This window comes from Monodelphis domestica, chromosome 4 (genome assembly GCF_027887165.1).
Source record: "Monodelphis domestica isolate mMonDom1 chromosome 4, mMonDom1.pri, whole genome shotgun sequence".
Taxonomy (NCBI): domain Eukaryota; kingdom Metazoa; phylum Chordata; class Mammalia; order Didelphimorphia; family Didelphidae; genus Monodelphis; species Monodelphis domestica.
In genome coordinates, this window is record NC_077230.1 from 123939202 (window position 1) to 123959124 (window position 19923).

Consider the following 19923-nt stretch of genomic DNA (forward strand, 5'->3'; position numbering starts at 1 on the left):
GCTGTAGAGCAAACTCATCCCCAAAGAACCAAGTGTTAAGAAGGCATGAAAGAAAGGGTTATTTTCAAAATAGTCACAATGTATAACCCTAGCTACAATTCTTCAAAAATCATGTAGCCTTAATTATTTGAAATACTGAGCTAATGACTAGAACAGAAGTGCAGTTTCCTTACAGACCTTTTTTTTTAAACTACCAAACAGACCTGTCTAATTAACCATGCCCTTGATATTTATTTTGAAGCAAACTGCATGTTTATTTATTGGTCTCGGCATGGCAGGAAGCCTGCCAACTTCTATGGAATTCTGTAGAATTCTTGCATACAGTTCCCTCCCACCTTTTCTAATACAATTTTCTTTTTTCTTGCCTTCCTGCCAAATACCTTGAAAATGGAACTTTTTTTTTAAATGATATCCAGTTAGAAAGAGCAATATGCAAGGAATGTGTTTTTGATGCTAGGTCCTATAAGGCAGAGGAAGCAAAAATGTAATAAAAAAAATTCCTCAGCCCAGAAAAAAAACAAAAAACGAAGAGCGTCAATTAAATGTCTAATGGACACGGCAACATGAGAAAGCACCGTGCGTAAAGGGCCCAAATTCTCTCTGACAGATGGCACACAGAGCATGCTGCTGGTGGGTTAATGCTCAGGGGCTTGTTTCCTCTCAAATACCGAAACAATAAAAATGCTTATTGATTTTAAAGAGCCCAGTAATTAAGTATGACATCCGGACTGATAGAGGCTTACCAAGGCAGAACAGCCAGGATCTGCAGGGTCCTAAAATGCAAAGACATTTAATTGATTCAAGTGTCATTTATAGTGGGGTAGTACACGCAGGGTAGTACTCATACTTCAAGGAGTTGGTTTGAAGGTTTGGATTGTCATGGCTCCGTGTGCCATCTATAGAGTAAAGGGCTTCGATCATGGAGACAAACAATTGAAATCTTTATGTTCACTTGCCTTGGGCAAGCAAGAAGAAATATCTGTCAAGACCCAGGTCTCCCGTTAAGGCTGGAGTTGAGAAATGCACTCCAAATGCCTTCAAGTCAACATTAGCTATGACAGAAGCAAGACTATTATTTAACGGTAGCTTCAAACGTCAAAAACAAACTGTGCCTGGCATTTTGACAAGAGACTCTCGAAGGAGAACCACTTTTTCAGCACTTGTGTAACCGTGGGAGAGAACTATACAATTAATATATCTGAGGTCTCATAATAGGCTTCCCAGACCACAAGGTAGTTTTCTTCGAAAACACATGTAACACACAGGACATGTAACACATAGTACAAGGTATGAACAATTTAATTCAACTAGTACATGTTACGTGTTCAGAGTGTTTTGAGAGAGCACATTGCTGGGCACTAGGGGAGATACAAAGATAAATAAAACTTGGCAGTGTCTTCATGGCATCCTCAATCTAGTGAGGAAAAAAAATGTACTTTTATACTTTACTATGTTGTAAGGTAGAATATTGGATATGGTCTACTCTTCTTCCTGAATTCAAAATCCAGCCTCAGACATTTACTAGCTGTGTGACCCTGGGTAAGTCTTTATAACCTTGTCTGTCTCAATTTCCTCTTCTACAAAATGAGTCTCCTTAGCTAAAAAATGAGTTGAAACAGGAAATAAATCAAAAGACATCAGCAGTGATGTCATTTTGGTCCTCCGAGTTCAACAGATACCAACCAACCAACCAACCAACCAGCAGAGAGCAGGACATGTTGGCAATAGGATACAGTTTTGATTTGGGGAGGAATCAAAAGTTGGTGAAAATAAATATATAATGTAATTTCCCCCCATCTAAGTTTGCAGACCTCCTAAAATCTATCCATGACACCTTGGGAGTCTGTGGACCCCAAGTTAAGAGACTCTGAATTCTAACCGCTTCTTTTATAGACCAGGAAACATTAAAAAGGGTGTAAAGTTTAAGTAACAAGTGTACAGCTAGGTATCATGACCAGCTTTCAAATGCTATTTGTCAAAGAAGAAATATTTTTCTGAATTATCACGTGGAAACTCTGAGACTCAATAGAGTCCAAGCAGAACCTGGAGTAATGAGTGGAAGTGGCAAGAAGCACATTTAGGCTCAGTGTCAGGAAAAACTTCTAACAATTAGAGTTCTTCTAAAGTACAAAGGACTGCCCAGAAAAACTGGTTTTCCTCCCCTTAAAAATCTTCAAACAGGGGCTAGAGATAACCATTTTTTGGCCTAGTAGGAGGAATTCCTTTTGTACATAAGTTGGTCTAGACAGCCACAGAAATTCGTTCCAACTCTAAAATCCTTGATTTAAAAAAGGAACCTTTAAATTTGTGAGACAAATTCTTGACTCCATTATGTACAAATTCTAGGCTTTCCCCCTCATCTATGCTTTTTCTCATGCTCTCTATGTATCTGCAATACTTGTTTCTTCACTTCTGTCTCCCTATCACCCATCTTTAACAGTCTGAATCTCATCGTTCAAGAGCCAATTTAAATATATTACCTCCTCTATGGAGATTCCTTGATTTCTCCAGTAGGAAATTGTCTTTTCCTTCCTTGGATTTTGCATGGCATTGTGTGTTTCCTGTTCATTTATCATAATCATCTCAAATCTCTCCATCTCTTAAAATTCCTTCTTTGCCTCTCTCTAACTATTTTCCTTCATGCAGTTACTCTCCCAGTCCTTTCCTCCATTTTCCTGTCAAATTTTGAGAGGAAAGTTGCCTGTTCCTAGCACCTTGATTTCTTTATATTCTCACCTCCTTGTTCTTTGGTTTCTGCCTCTCCATACTGTAGAGACTACTCTTTCGAATGTCATTTCTGTGAATCTTAAAATTTCTCAGACTCTACCTTAGAATATTGGGTTAACATTTCTGTAACATTTCTGATATCCTGATTTCCAAATGTGATGACCATTTTTCAGATGTTCTCATTCTCTCTTTGTCATTTTATACCTCCCCGTTCCCTTTTATATTTCTTATACACATATTATCCTATTTATATTCTCTTTTCCCTTAGTTTCAAAGATATTCTTCTCTTTCTAGTTCATTTCCTGTGTCCTCTACCTCTATCACTGGCTCTTCATCTTCTTCTTGTCCCCTGAAGGGAAGTATTTCCCAAGGTTCTGTCCTGGTTTTAATTGACTCAAGTATAGACATCTCAAAGTCAATATATTGAAAGAGAAGTCATCTTTCCCCCCAAATCCATCCCTCTCTGTAGGACTTCTCCATTCTTTTGCCAACTCAAGTTTACAACCTCAGTAGCAACTTAGACTCCTCACTGTCCTTCACTGCACATAATGAAAATGAATAATAACAAGAGCATAACCATAGCTAGCATTTAGGGTCCTAGCCTGAACTAGCTTGCTTATGAGAATTGGTTGTTAAATTTCCAGCAGGAGTATTTTACATTGTTTTTTCATACCTTGAGAATTGGCAAATGCTACAGAGTTTGATTTATTGTTTTATTGCCAAATTCAGAAAGTGCTGGAAAATAAAGATTAAACTTTAAAAGTATATATTATGTACCTTTTTTTCAGTGAGCTTGTTATTTACCAGAACATCTTTTACAAAGCACGCTGACATATATCTTCATCTCATTTGATCTCATACAACCCTGACAGGAAGGTCCTATTATTATCCCCATTTATTATATGAGGAAAATGAGGTTTAATGAAGCTAAGTGACTTTCTTAGTCACACAGCTACTAAGAGATAGGCAGGATTCCATCTCAAGTCTTCCTGACTCCAAGTTTTAGTACTCAACTTTGCCATCTAGTATATCCAATCAGGAGATAAAGGCAGGCATTTTTACCTTCACAATATCTATTGTATGTCACTTTCTCTGTTCTCATTTGCTTACCACTCTAGTTCAGGCCTTCACTGACTTTCATTTAGTTTATTTCAATAATCTACTTGAACTCCTTCCCTCAAGTTTCTCCCCATTCCAATCCATCTTCACACAATTGCTAAAATAATTTTCCTAAAGCACATATGACATTGTTATTCCCTTATTCAATTAACTGCAAGGGTTCTCAATTGCTTTAGAAACAAAAACTCTTCTTTGGGGCTTTTAAAGCCCTTTAGTTCCAATCTACCTTCCCAATCTTGTTACATATTACTCTCAAGAATGAATTCTTGCATTCTGAGGTCCAGACCCGATGGTTTCTTTGTTGTTCCTGATAAATGACACTCCATCCACTATCTCCAAAGTTGCCTCTCCTGCCTAGAATGAGCTCCTTTTTCACCTCTTGCCTCTCAGAATCCCTTGTTTCCTTCAAAACTCAGCTCCAATGTCACTTTCCTCAGTACGCCTTTCTTCATTCCCCCAAGTTACTAGACTCCTCTCTAAATGATCTTGTAATTTATTTATGTATTTTGTATAATCTTATGTACATAATGTCTCCTCTTACATTTCTTAATATAATCTAATCTTCTGGAAGGCAGGGACTGTTTCATTTTGGTTTTCATCTGGAGCAACAAACACTGACATTTAATAAGTGCCTGTTGATTAATTCTCTTTATATTCTCTCCAGGTACCCTCATTCATTAATGATTTCAATTACAATCCCTACATATGACTCACAAATCTCTAGACTTTTGTAAAGTTCAAGACCTTTCTCTCTAATTGCCTACATGACATCTTTCCCTAGATTTTTCACTAGCCCCTCAAACTTAAAATGTCTAAAACTAAACTTATTATTTTCCCTCAAATCTATATCTTCTGAGTATTGCCATCAGTGGTACCACCACTCACCCAAGCTCTCATTTTGAATCCTAGGTGATATCTTCAACTCTTCCCTTTCTGTTTTTCATATCTAATCGAATGACAAGACCTATTAATTCTCTCTCCATGATTTTGTTCAGATGTTTCCTTATTCTATATTCACATTGTTCTAGGCCAGGCCCTCATTATTAGTTTGGCCCATTGCCATCACTTCCTAATAGGTCTTCCTACTTCTACCTGTTTCCCCTCTCTAATTTAACCTTTATTCTAATTTAAGAATAACTTTCTGGTTAAGGCAGCATTATGTAGTGACTAGAGGATTTGACTTCTAGCAAGGAAAAAAATGGTCTCAAGTCCTCTCTCTAAAATATCCTAACTGAATCTATGGAGTTTACTCTTCTTCACCTCCTCACCCCTAAGCCTTTTCTTGGTGCTCCTGACAGTTGGGGTGTTCAGGGAAGACTAGTAGTACTTCTGACGAGAGAGCTTGCCGAACTCTTTTCAGAGCCACTCATCCACCTTTGGTGTCCACCTTTTACATAACTCTCACCTGTGGTTCCAAGAAGTTGTAGCATGACCAGTGGCCATACCACAGTAAAACATCTTGGCAGAAGGGCTAAACCAGGTTGAGGGCAGCCAACAAGCTTTAAAACTGTTAGTGATCTAGGAGGATATCTACCCAAAGCATGTGAAGATTTCTCCCAGTAGAATGGGCAGATGAGAATAATCTGTTCCAACATCCATGAAAGCAGCTGAAGCATCATGGAGCGACTAGTTTGGTAAGACATCAAAGAAGCCAAGGTTATCCACAGTATTCCAAGTCATCACCAGTTGTCCTGACTTTTGTCTTACCACTGAGCATCAATGCCTCTGGAAGAGACTGAAGCTGATGATTTTATGCCATTGACTCACTAAAATCCAAATCACGCTTAAGCTAAGACATCACTCATCATGATGCCACTGGTTCTTCTTTACTCTGCTCAAGTCTTCATTAACTTCCTATTATCTACCCAGTCAAATTCAAACTGGCTTTTGAAGACCTCCATAATCTGAAACTAGCTTACCTTTCTAGGTTTATCTTTTTTTACCTCCTTGCACATAGGCAAGATTCCAAATATTACAGTTTGTTCTCTCCTACCTTTGTAGCTTCATTCACTTTTTTCATACCTGTATGAATCTTTTCACCAATCTGACCCTCCTTCATTCTCCCAGTTACCAAGGCTTGAAATCTTGAATCATCTATCAATTATTCCTCTCCTTCATCCTGCCACATCAAATCAGTTGTCACTTCTCTTACTCAGTATTTATTTTTTATTCACATTCCAACTACCCTAATCTCATTACCTTTCATCTCGATTATTGCAAGAACCTCCTTTCTTCAAGTCAATTGCATGCCTGAATTGTCCATGGTTTTTTCCTAATGAAAAGGTCTAATTAAAAAAAATACCATAACACTCACTTGCTCAATTAATCAACAAGCATTTATTAAGTACTATAAGACAAGCATTTATTTTAGGTGCTGAGGATACAAAAACAATAAATGGAATAATCTTTACTCTCAAAGAGCTAACAGTGAAAAGGAGAAGACAACAATAATATGTGAGCATACAAAAATAAAAAATACTTGTGGTTAAATGCAAGATTATTTAAGAGGAAGGACACCGAATGGGACCTTTTTTTTCCCCCTCACACACTGTCTCTTGACACTTAAAAATAAAAATCTAGATTGACTCAGGATTGCTAGTTATCTAAACAATCACATTTCTTAGGAATGCCTTACCATGTTCTGTAGTATTTACCAGTGCTACGCCTCCCAGGAGGCAGCTAGGTGATGCAGTGAGTGCCAGGCCTGAAGTCATCTTCCTAAGTTCAAATCTGGCTTCAGACACTTATTAGCTGTGTGACCTGGGCAAAGTCACTTCATCCTCTTTGCCTCAGTTCCTCATCTGTAAAATGAGCTGGGGAAGGGAATGGCAGACTACTCCTATATCTTTGTCAAGTAAATCCCATGTGGGGTCAAGAAAAGGCAGCCGCAAATGAAACAGCTGAATGATTCATCCCACCCTGCCTCTCATCTACACCTGTTAGAACTCATTTCACCAAGATTCAGATTTGAGCTTGGTGTTACTTTTAGAGGCGATCTGGTCCTACTTCAATTTTGCTATAACTTAGTAGATGATCTTGAAGAATGGTCTAAAAATGCATCATCCTGTGGTCAAACTCTCTGAATGTAGCAACACTTATCCTCAGGCAACAACATGTCTGTTAAAAAAAATTTGACCAAAAATAAAGTTTTGACCAGTGGGCCCATATTTGATGACAATTTCTCTCCAGCTTAGTAGAACCTAGCCGAGCTTGATAGACTTGCCCTCAGTTGGCCAGGTCTTCAAAAACCCCGGGTCACCTCCATGACATGATAAAGCTTCAAGATAGACCTTTAGTGAAGGTACTTTCCAGGATTTCTTATGTTAAGATAGTCTTAGAAACCTAGAAAAGAAAGTGGAAGGATATGAACACTAAAATACCTGCAAATGTCTTGATGTTCCCCTAATTTTCCTCGTTAAAAAATAATACAAGTCTGAGAAAAGCACCCATTTTAATAATGTCTTCAAAAATCAAGTCATGTTTAGGTAGTCATTCTGAACCATCATTGCATATACTTATAAAAATGTCATAAACAGTTTAAACACTTTCAGACTTTTTAGAATTAAGGCCAAACCTTTACCCTAATACAAAGAAAAAAAATGTCCTTTTGCATTTTTAAAGATGCAATCTGTGAAGAGTTTTTATTAATTTCTCCTTTTTATATTTAAGAGGAAAAGGAGCAATAATATTTTTCAGTTAGAGATCCCCTGCTGTGACGCTTATCAGTTGGCAACAGAAGGGTGTGACTGAATGTGGTTAGTAAGTTGCAAACTGTTGGAAGAGGTTTTTTGTCTCCGAGTCTCCTGGGGAGAGGTTGTGCTACTAGCACTCTCTCTGGTTGGAGACAGAGAAATGAAAGTAAGGCCTTAATAGTCTTATTGATTATTAATAGTTTGGGTAGATAAGATAGATAGTGGCTATATGATTAGATAGAGAGAGCAGGAGAGTAGGGGAGGGCTTTGGCTTAGCAGAAGATACTGCCCTCTGAGGCAGTTAGATCTAGGGCTTTCTAGAGAAATTTAGTTACAATTGGGATCTTGGGTATAATTACAAGCTATTGTAAGATCGCTTTCCCTTTCCTCCTTCCTATTTCTTATCGGTTTCTTATCCTATTTCCTAATAATAAATGATGTGTTTTGCATTTAATAAACTGCACACTGGCTTTTGTTCAAACTTCTCCCCCCCCAAAAAAATTTTTTTACAAATTGTATTTAGAGCACTGGTAAAGGGAGCATGACCTTGCAGAGAACAGCAAAAAAGCAGCAGTGAGTGGCTCAGAGGCAATGCTAGCCAAGAGCAGTAGAACCCCAGGAAGTATTCCAGTCCCAAAGAGAAAGGAATCCTCAGGCCAGTGACATGACTGGGAGACACAGTGGGTCCTCTGACGAAGCAAACAACAGTGCTGGAGGCAGGGAGAGAATCCAGCTGGGATGCTGCTCAGAAATGAGTTCTCTCAGTATCCACCTCTCCTCTCTCACTGGTGACATCATTAACTCTGTGTGCAAGTACCCCATGTGATAAAGAAAACAGTTTTCATATATTTTCCAATGTCTTTGGCTTTGAAATTCCTGTGTCTGCTTGGCCTAATCAAAGAAACCCATCAGTGGAAGCTTCTATGAGCTACAGATTTGAGCAGATGCTGACCCACAACATGTCTGGGATCTGCTGCGGCTTTTGGGGAAGCCCATGCACAGCCCTCTAGAAAATGTATCACCCAGTTCCACTAGCCTCCTGGCTATTCTTTGTGCACAATGCACCACCTGACATTTCTGAGTCTTTACTCTCACTATCCCCCCTGTCTGGAAGCTCTCTCCATTTCTACCTTAGCCTGCCCAGCTTCCTTTGAGACTGGACTTCCAGATTACCTTTTGTTGGAAGACCTCCCTCTCCTGTAAGGTTACATTCCATCTATTCTGTAGGAGTCTTGTCTGTCCCTGCTTATTCCTGTCCTGGGGATGCCCAGGGTGCTGCTATGCCATCATGTAGAAGCCTCTCTCCAGAAGGGTGGTGACAGTCTGTAATGGGAGTGCCTTGAAGGATGCCAGCCTCTCTGATGGGCTCTGCCCACACACCTGGCTCTAGCCAGCACTCAAAGGGCACCAACTTCTTGCCTGGAGAGACAATGCTAGGAGGGGACAGGGCTAGGGCCCTTCCTGTGCCAGGAAGCCAGGTGGCCTCTGAGTTTGTTCTTCCACTTGAAGCTGAATGAAGGTTATCATCTCACGAGTTTGGTATGATCCCAAAGTCAGGTCTATACCAAGTTTGGCAGCTGGCCTCTCTAGCACGGAGGACACACAGCCTTGGAGACAAGGACTTGTGCAGCAGTTTTGCTGCATGTAGGCTGGAATCTGGTGGAACTAATGCTATGCAGAAACTAGGGAAAGTCTGAGAGAAGTCTGTTAACTGGTTACAGTGGAACTGTGGGCAACTATGGAGAGGGAAGGAAGGCAGCTAGAATGGAGGCTCAAACTGACAGAATTAAAAAGATCTTGACCCCTCAATGGCATCCCAAGAACCCCAAGGCCAGAGAAAATACACAATACGTTTACATGCTTTCCACATGAAAATATCTCTTAAGGGCAAGGATTGTTTTTGTTCTTTTTTTCTTCTTCTTGGTAAACCCAGAACTGAACACAGCATTCAGCATTTATTTTTATTGACTGAAAATTCGAAGCATTTTTTTCACTGTACTCCTATGAAGTAGGCAGGAAATCATCTACATTTGACCTCTATTGACTTCTAATACTTACAAAATGCAATAGAGACTTCCCCAAATACCCTTTGTGTGTTCTCTCCCTTTGGGCCCAACTGCACTAGCAGTTCTCATGCCTGGAATGCCCTTCTCCTCATCTCAGCCTCTAAGAATCTTCCAAAACTTCCCTGAATTCCACCCTGACCCTCACTATTTGTTAATAATCTCTCTTTCCTCCAATTACCTTTGATTTATTTCCCTGAGCTAAAATACAAGCAGCCTCACAGTGCCCAAGGTGCCTCACAGACAGTAGCTACTTAAAAGGAATACTTTATAGATGAAGACACAGACTGAGTAAGTTAAATGACTTGCTTACAGTCACACGGATGGTAATAGGCAGGCCTCAAACCCAGTGTCCTTCCATTGTGTGACCATATTGCTTCCTTAAATCTAAAGAATCAAAAATAATTACAGTATAAAACCTAGTTTTTCTTTTATTTGGTTTATTTTTGGTTACTATGAATGGAAAGCAATTTCATAGAGAATGTTATGTAGTAGGATGTTTTAATTAACTGATAAACACATTTATAAGAGTATGCAGTCATTTGCATTTTGGATGAGGTGTTACACTTCATTTTAAAAATTGATTTCTCTGAAGCAAAAAATTAATCAATAAGGCTATAATCAATAATGCATACAATTCCAAGAAGATTTATAACAATATGTATTTTCCTGGTTTCACTATTGACCTCATCCAGTATAGAGATATGTTGATAATTCCTCTAATAGTTGCTTATACAAACATTTTTGAGTTATACTTTAAACATGTATTTTTTGGTTTTACAAATCAACTCTACAGACAACATACTTCCAATCACATCCACAGGAAGGCTAAGGTGATACTGTGTCATTTATTTTCTCTCTAAAGTCCCCATTTGTTGATCTCGAGTTTGTATAAAACAAAAAGGATTGTTTCAAGAGAGTATATTGTTATATTACAGTGGAGTAGTCATTCCAAGACCTTAAAGTGACTTGTGAAGGTGATAAGGGGAATAAAAGCGAGCTTCATTCTATAGAACCAAAAGTCTAAGGTATGGTTTTTTAATGCTTTCCTTCTAAAATAAATAGTTTCCCCGCCTAACTGTTCTTCCCCACTTTGTCTACCCAATTGCTTCTAATGATGAATCAGTCCCTGATCCTATTCTGTACAAGTTGCATTGATCCTTTACCAAAAGGCAGAGGAGAGTCTTGTGAGCAGCTCAGTGTCACAGGAGAGCAGTGGCACAATGAGGCTCTACTACTTTCAGATAAAAAGAGAAATTGTTCTAAAATGGCCACACCACTTATTGTGAGAACATTTCCTTTTTAAAGCACTGAAAACATTATCTTTGGGAAAGTGAGGTCAGAGACAAAGAGAGTGTAACTGGTCTAAGTTTAGATTTCCTGTTTAGAATGAAAACAAACCCTTCACACCACAGACTCTTCATTAAATGTTCAACCAGCGAAACAATGAAAGGGAAAAATTGCACACATATGGCAATCAGTTTTGACAAGAGGCCCATCAATAGCCAAGTCTTTTAAAGCCACATCATTATCAATCTGACCTGCCATATGATGCTTGACAACATTGTCTTCACAACTGTTGACATACCCTGGAAAAGTCTATCTTGTAAATCACAAAGAAAGATGACAGGTTTCCTAGATTTCATAAGTGCTGATAGGAAGAGAGGCAGAAAAGTAAAGATGTTTTCTTTTGAATGTGCTACAGAAACAAATATGCCATTTAAACAGTGAAAAGGCTTATGACAATCTTATGACATTAGTATTTTATAGGAAGGAAGCAGGAATTTATTAGGCAACTAACATATGCTAGGCAATGTGCTAAATGCTTTTATAAATGTCTCATTTGATCTTCACAACAACCCTGAAAGGTAGGTGCTATTACTGTTCTCATTTTATAATGGAGGAAACTGAGGCAGATGGAAGTTAAGTGATTTACTCGGGGTTGGACAGTTGGTATTTAAATCTGGATTTGAACTCAGATCTTCCTGACACTAAGCTTTGTAATCTAACCACTAAGCCACCATGCTGTCTCTTCTTTAAAAAATTTGATTCTTACTATAATCCTATGAAACAAATTTGATTCTTATCACAATCCTATGAAACATAACAATGAAACAATTACCTCTTTTACAGATGAGAAAACTGGGGCTCAAATAGATTGCAATCTCCCCAAGGCAACATACAGCTATAGTAACAAGCTCAACAGAATAACCAAATTCTTACTGTAATAGAATGCAGAGTTGCTAGAAATCACATTTCTAGTTCAGAAATGCTAAAACCTAGCTTTTTGGTAAAGAAGCGCCCAGAAGTGCTGTGAATGTGGTATGGTGGAAAGGGCTCTGAATTGGGGATAAGAGGATCTGAATCCGAATACAAGTCCACCCACATGACTTTGGACAAGTCAGCCTTTCTGGGCCTCAGTTTCCTCATCTGCAAAATGAGAGGTTGGACTAGGTGGCTTAAGACACTTATCAGTCAAAACAATTTAAGGAGTGCTAGTAAGTGCCTAGTATTCTGCAATAACTACTGAAGGAGAGTGAAAGGAGCAGAGCCAGGAGAATATTATACACAGAGACTGATACACTGTGGCACAATCAAATGTAAGGGACTTCTCTACTAGCAGCAATGAAATGATCCAGGGCAATTCTGAGAGACCTATGAGAAAGAACACTATCCACATTCAGAGGCAGAACTGTAGGAATAGAAACACAGAAGAAAAACAACTGCTCGATTATGTGGGTCAATGGGTATATGATTGGGGATGTAGACTCTAAATGATCATCCTAGTGAAAACATCAACAATATGGAAATAGGTTTTGATCAGTGACACATGTAAAACCCAGTGGAATTATGCATCAGCTATGGGAAGGGGTGGGGGGAGAGAGGGAGGGAAAGAATATGATTCTTGTAACTAAGGAAAAATGTTCTAAATTGACTAATTAAATAAAATTTTCAAAAAAAAAACTACTGAAGGAAAGAAAATGGTTGCATAGGAAGCATAAAGAGATAATTCCCAAGAATTACTTTCCTGATCAAAGAAAAAAACAAAATTTCCTCTTTCCCCCATGTCCTTTGATCACAAGGTGTTCCAAGAGTCTTTGTGCAATTTTAAATTTCAGCTATTAAGAATGAAAACTGTACTAAGATTTTGGAACATCTTGACAGTACTGAATTATTCATTGCAGGAAATTCTTTGTAACTAGATCAACAAAACAAAGCTGCACCACGGAAAGTTTCCTTATAGAGAACCATTCTTGTAATGACATCTATTTTAAAGGGATTTTTACCTGAAGTCAGTGCTAACTCAAATGCCTGTCTATGAGGATAACAGACTTATGCACTCCTTAAAAAATATGTCTCTAAATGTGAGGTGAAAAATAAGGGAAAATTGTAGAATTTATCAAATTCAAAAAAATGGGGGTTGAAGTAGGGTAGGAAAGTGGAAGAAAAGCTAGTTTATATTCCCCTAATTAAAGGAGAGTCAATGAACAAACTAATTAATGGAATTCTCTATAGCCATGGTAAGGAATGGGTACATATTCCCCCACCACAGGGGGAATTTTCCCTCCTCATCAGGGATACCCACTTCCAAATCTGTGAGTTTTATCCAGCATTGTTTCCTGTGATGAAGCCTGCTATAAGACAAAAATATAAAAACCTTTTTTTTTAGACTTAGGAATGGCAAAGACAAAGGAGAGAACCAAATGGCAATAAAAATCCATCCATTATGCACTTATTTATCCATCACCTAAAGATCTACTCTGCTCAAGGGACCTGACAAGGTGCTAGGGTAGATGCAAAGATGAAGTAAACATAGTCCTTGTCCCTTTATTCTAATACAATTTTTTAAAAAGGGAAAATATTTCTTGTAACTTAATTTAAAAATCAGATATTAAATAAAATTGAAAGATAACAAGAATAAGATGTATGTTATTGAAACTATTTCTTAGACTAATTAATGTTTTGAGTTCAACATAAAAATTTTTAAAATATGATCCTTAAATAAACATATAATTGTCATAAGATTTCAATCTATCACAAAGTGTTGTCTTCCATTTCCATATTTACTGTCTTTTTCAATGTTCTAGCAACCACACTTACTGTTAGTTTCTTGACAATTAGATATCATACACATTGAGTAAAAAAATAAAATCCAGAGGAAAACTATGGGAAAATGATTATATGTGCAAAAGACTAATTTATGAGAAATGAGAAAGAACTAACCTTGGCATTTAGCTGAGAGAATTGACATGGACAAAGTAATTATAATCATCTACAAAAAGTTAAAGATTATAAAACTGCTGATGGCTTTGGAATTAGAAATATAGTTATAAAAATATATCACTGAAATAGAATGAAATACTTAAAGGTTGTTGGGAATTTTTGCCAACTTAAAGTGATGGTTCTGAAAAGTACCCAACCTAAAAATCAAGCTACCTGTCTGATGAAGAAAGTGTAAAAGAGACTTAATTTTTGATGCCTATTTCTTAATTGGGCCTACATGCCCATTTTTCCAAGCCCCAAGCTTGGAAAAATATTCAATATGGCAGGTACTTTAATCTTCTGGGACGAATACATAAATATTAACTGTGTTAATGCAAGACCTTAATATCAGATTTTCATTACATTTTAGTTTTTCAGATAATCTGAAAACATTTTTAAAAGCCTGATGTTGACTTATATCATAATAATCTCTTCAAATAATAGGTTTATTTTTCCTTTCTTCTTTCTTCTTACAAGTTAAAACTGTATGTTATTTGACCCATAAGACTGATTCATAGTATGATCATTACACACTACTAAGATAAAAAAAGGACAGAAATGATAATTACATATTTAATATGCATTTTGTTCCTAAAAACAAGTTTTAAAGTCAATACATCAGAAATCTTCTAACTTATTAGCAAAGATTTTATAGTGCTTATAAAGTTATATCTAAAATATATACCTATTTATTCTAAATTAACAATAGCTTCTTGAAGATAGCATAATAATTTATAGTAGCCTACACATGCTACTGTATAGTAAAGGCTGGGTCCACATGTTCAGTAGGAATTCTATTTTTTGGATTTTGCAAATACCAACATTAAAATGTGAAAGCAGATTAAAATCTGGCATAAATGGTCTCAATCTGTTAACAAGTTTTTGAAACTAAAGTTTTATTTATTAAAATCTACCTGATATTAGAGGAGAATGTGGGCACATGTGTGGATATATATACATATATCTGTATATATACACACATAGTTATATATACCTACATGCATACATACATTAATTTGAAATCATTTCCCCCACATAGCAAAAATGTATTATCAATTTCAAATATGAAATTTAGAAATAAATTAATGGATAATATACTTTAAAACTATTCTTAAGGGACTATAATCTTAAAAAGCAGATAAAAATGCACAAAACTTTTAAACAAGACCTTTAATATACATAAAACTTTCAATACATACTTAACCAATAGACTGGAACTCTTCACTATTGGGTATGTTAATACATAAAAAAATTACATGCCCCCAATTGCATATAATGAGGCCATAAATCCAAGGGTTCTAATGATAAGTGAACCAAGCCAAAATGCTTTGTTAACAATTACCAGAACCCCCAAAAGAGCATTAGAACCTTCACTTCTACAGATTTGGGAGTTTTTTATATGTGCAAAAGAATTAAGAGGTGCTAAATTCCTTGTGACTGTTAAAAAGCCACTTTAAACATTGCGTAGATGCAGAAAGCCATTTTTTTTTCAAAATTCACATTCATTCTAGTTTTACTCTTTCATGACCCTTTTTTTTGCCTATTCCATCCTCTCCTAAATTCATACTGAAAAATAATAATGCTGATAATCTCTCATGGGCTTCACATACAATACTAGTAAAATCTGTCTAAATAGGTGTTTACTCTTTGGATCCTCTCCAGTATTGCAGGTAGATATGTATTTTAAAACATTTCACAAAAAGTTCATCTTTATCACAAAAGACACAAAATTCAAATACTTAGGCTTTTCTTTACACATTAAGATAGAATCCCAACAATAAAGTAGGATACCCATAACTCACACTGCTGTGCATAGAAAAATAAAAGGCAGGAAAGTAAAAAATAAAAGAGAAAATATCAGCCATTCAATTGAATTCTTGGCTTTCCTCTTTATATTATGCCATTTCAATAATTCTTTAAATGTTCATAACATACTCATTTTCTACATGACAATAATAGAATGTTTTGGCACATTAACATTGTGATACAATATGTGTTATGTTAAAAAAAATTAACTCCTCTATTAACCAATATTCTTATTTGTGGTGCATCCTCATCTTTTACAGTTACTAAAATCAAATACACAAAGGTCTGTAACTGATTGACAGAAGTAGCAATCACAGATTGCAGTAATATATACCACTGAAGGAAAAAACTGCATCTTAGCAATTTTACAGTCCAATGTTTTCTTGGTATCTCTATCATTTACATGCTTCTTTAAATCTTGTTTATTTTTCTGTACAAAAACATATTTTTGCTTTCTTCATTCTTGATGAGATTTTTCTGCAGTGACTTTACATTCATACTGCAAAAAATTAAAAAATTAAGAAATGAAGCTTTCTTTTACAATACAGCTCCCAAACAAATATAAAGCAAAAATGCTTTGCAGAATTATTAGGATATGATAAGAATGTGGAAAAAGGAATATTTACAGATAATTAGAAAGCTTAGTTGAGGTCTAAAAAGCAGGTAGCATGTTCATATAGATAAGTATAATTTAAGATCAGAATTACATGAAAAGAGTAAGTCTTTTTGTATGATCATCAAGCAAAAATTACCAAATAAGGGCAGGTAGACTTAAGGACTAATATGCTTACTTATCTTGAGAACATGTAGACATTTTGCAATTTGAAGCAAATAATATCACTAGGAAAACCAAACACTGTTATGTAAAATACCCTTAAAAATTTAAGCACAACTAACCTTAACCCTAACCCTAAATAACACACAACTGACTGAAGGCAAGAAAAAGTACTAGACATTAGACATCATGATTATTAAAAGTAGTGAATTAATGTAACTTGCTCAAAAAAAATGAGGAAGGTCTCAATGGGGTATCTTTTTAATAGTTAATAATATCCTAAATCTAACAGAAGAGCCAAAAAAAGTGGTAAAATTTACCAATGGGAATTAACTCAATGACATTTTGAGTATACCACTACCCGGAGCACTGTGAACTCAAACTAAATGGAATGTGTTGGTCACATGAATTCTTTTGTGTTTCTCCTTTCATAACATCTATCTTTTCTTTTTTTCCCTTAAACCCTGACCTTTGTCTTGGAATCAGTACTGTGTAGTGGGTTCCAAGGCAGAAGAGTGGTAAGGCTAGACAATGCAGGTGAAGTGACTTGCCTAGTCATACAGCTGGGAAGTATCTGAGGCCAGATTTGAACTTAAGTCCTCCCTTCTCTAGGCCTGGCTCTCAATCCACTGAGCCACCCAGCTACCCCCCCCCCATCTATCTTTTCAATATCATTACAACTCAACATCTGCCCCAAACTGTTCATTTCAATGTGCTTCCAAAGTAAATAGATATTTAAGAAACTCTGACTTCACAGATCAGATTTCTTTAAATATGTAACTATGAAATAAAACATGCCACTAATAAAAATATTATACAACAAAACTTCAACTTACCATGGCCAGTTGTCGACCAATATTTCCCATTGTTATACCACCAGCAAAAAATATACATGGTAACCAAGAACGGACATAAAGAAAATCTGGAGATGTATATCTAGAATAATAGACATAATTTTTTAGTGGCACATAGAAAAAAGACAACTAAAACAGGAGAAATCTGACATTAAAAAAATTATCATGAAAGTGATCAATCGGATATACTCAATTTCTAAATATGCTCAAATCAGTTTTTCTTTTCATTCATCATAAACCACCACCAAAAAGACAAATACTTACTGATAAACCCCATTATAGACTAGTAGTTGAGTGACCAAGGTTGCCAAGAAAGCAATTCCTACTCCAAGGCCAAAACCACTTCGTGATCTATCAAAAGTCCACCACAAGCCAATGGATAGTGCAGCTAGAGTGAGAGACAACTGTATATTGTTGTCAAAATCTACTTTCTGCAATTACTGTTAAGGATTCCTTTTAGAATTTCCAATCAAAGAAAAACAATGGCATTTTTCAAAATCAAAAGAAGCACTGGGTTTCTACCACTGGGGACAGAGGAATAAACTGTTCACTATCAAACATGCTGATTTTCAATCCACAAAGAACATTTTAGTCCATAAGAACAGTTGGTAACATTATCATCACTAATATTTACTGAGAAAATAGAGGACATGGACAATTTAATAAACAGAAAATGGTATCCTTTAACACCTCCTAAAAATAAACAGTGCATTCTTTCCTCAATGACAAAATAAAATTATTTGATACATGATTTTCTATACATAAAATATATCTGAAAGCTTCTCAACACAAGTATAAAAATTGATATATAGCTTTACAGTTTGGAGGTTTTTGGGGGGGAGAGCTTAAAAAAAAAGCTCTTATAAGATTATTTCTGAAACTAGTTTAAAATTACTTGAAAATCATACAGGAATTTGAAAATAGAAGAGTTGACAGCTATTTAACAGGGTACCACATTTTCTATGTGATTTACTGACAGACACATTTTATAATAATGCAGTTTAGAAACAAGAGTACCAAGGACACAGTATGCCTTTCTATTATGTCAAGTGTTCTAGTTTTAATTTGTTGTGGATAAAGCCTTGAAATGGGCATTATCTTGCAACCTGTCATGTTATTTTGGTGTCTAAGACTTTTTGGTATAGGACAGTTTGCTCAAGTGATATTTTATTTCAAGCACCTACTTAAGCATCTATTCACAAATGTGTGGCTCTTTTCTTCCCCAAATCTCTTTTTACAAAATAGAGCTTTGCAAATTCAATTTTCTCATTTCTTTGCTAAAGGATTATACTAAAGGTATTAATTTCAGATGTCATTAAAAGGGCATTATCTATGTCCCACAAGGCCATACTATGGCTCTTCAGACATATGAAGCTCTCTGGGGTTGAGAGTGGGGGGTGAGGGGGTAGCCAATGTTTCTCTTGAGACCATCTAGTTCCGCCTTCACTGAACAGAAAGGACAAGCACAGTAGACAGAATTAAAAATATCCCACAAGGAGTTCTCTTTTTCCATTCAACATATCCCATTGCTTCTCTTCTCCTCCCAGCAACCAGCACTTCTTCTGACTCACTTAACCTGAAGTGATCAGTAACAAAGGATTAGTCAGGTGCAACTCTCCAAGGTTACTAAGTGTGGTCATTCATTGTCTAGGTTTAGGTTATACTATAAGCTGGTTTATAGCTGTACTTGTTGGGAAAGCTTTTCTTATCCTTTAGCTGGCAATAAACTTTATAGTCTAAAATAAAGCTCAGAGTGTTCTGATTTCTAGTAAGCAGTAAACATTCTGCTAGAGTATGAAATCTGGCACTAGATGGATCCATTTTAGATTTCAAACAAGGAATTTGGTAAGGATACCATTGCAGGTCAGCACCAAAGGAAATTTGAATAAGAGCAATAGAAGGATATGTCCCAGTATATCTCAAAATGAATATGCCTTTAGAAAGGGCAAGTAATTAAATACCACATTCCCACATCATAAGCAATAGCTAAAAACTTTAGGAGAAAGGTAAGAAAGAAAAAAGAAAGAAACTTTAAAATAAAAGGAAAATCATTATAAAGGAAGGAGCCTCTGGTAATTTTCACAGTAAAGATGGTTGAGGAAAAAAATTAGTTTAAAATAAAGCATGATTATTTGGATTTGAAATGGGCCTTTCTTCATTAAAGAAGAAATTGTACCCAAATGGTATGAGTGAAACAGATGCTTTAAGAAGGCACTGATTGTTTCCATTTTTGTCTTTTTATCTCTAATTCAATGCTTTACTCACACAGTGACTCTACTGAATTGCTAACTCTAAAGTCTCTTCAAGGCAACTGGGTGGTATAGTGGATAGAGTGCCAGGCCTGGAGTCAGAAAGACCTGAGTTCAAATCCAGTCTCAGATACTTACTAGCTGTGTGACCTGGGCTAGTCACTTAACCCTGTCTGCCTCAGTTACCTCACCTGTGAAATCAGCTAGAGAAGGAAATAGCAAAAACCACTCCTGTATCTTTGCCAAGGAAACTCCAAATGGGGTCATGAAGACTGAAACAACTGAACAATAAGGGTCTCTTATAGCTCTAAAAATCCATTTTTGAAGTCCCTCCCAATCCAATGAGATTTATTCTCTATATGACCACAAAATTCA

At 36.4% G+C, this 19923-nt stretch overlaps 1 protein-coding gene across 7 annotated transcripts in view; it reads right to left on the minus strand.

Annotated features, from left to right (window-relative positions):
• Window positions 1–6164: 6164 nt before the first annotated feature.
• The window catches only part of INSIG2 (insulin induced gene 2), a 36725-nt gene continuing 22966 nt past the window's right edge, over window positions 6165–19923 (minus strand). For 4 of the 7 annotated variants that reach the window (XM_007494067.2, XM_007494069.3, XM_001363105.5 and 1 more), the window contains 3 exons: window positions 17564–17730; window positions 17282–17381; window positions 10025–16169 (listed from right to left, as the gene is read on the minus strand). In XM_007494067.2, the coding sequence (XP_007494129.1) occupies window positions 16128–16169; window positions 17282–17381; window positions 17564–17730 (309 nt within the window). In that variant the 3' untranslated portion in view covers window positions 10025–16127. Of the gene's footprint in view, window positions 7189–7935; window positions 9989–10024; window positions 16170–17281; window positions 17382–17563; window positions 17731–19923 lie in introns of those variants that run through there. The other 3 variants (XR_001629880.2, XM_007494068.2, XM_016433590.2) reach the window with 3 other exon arrangements.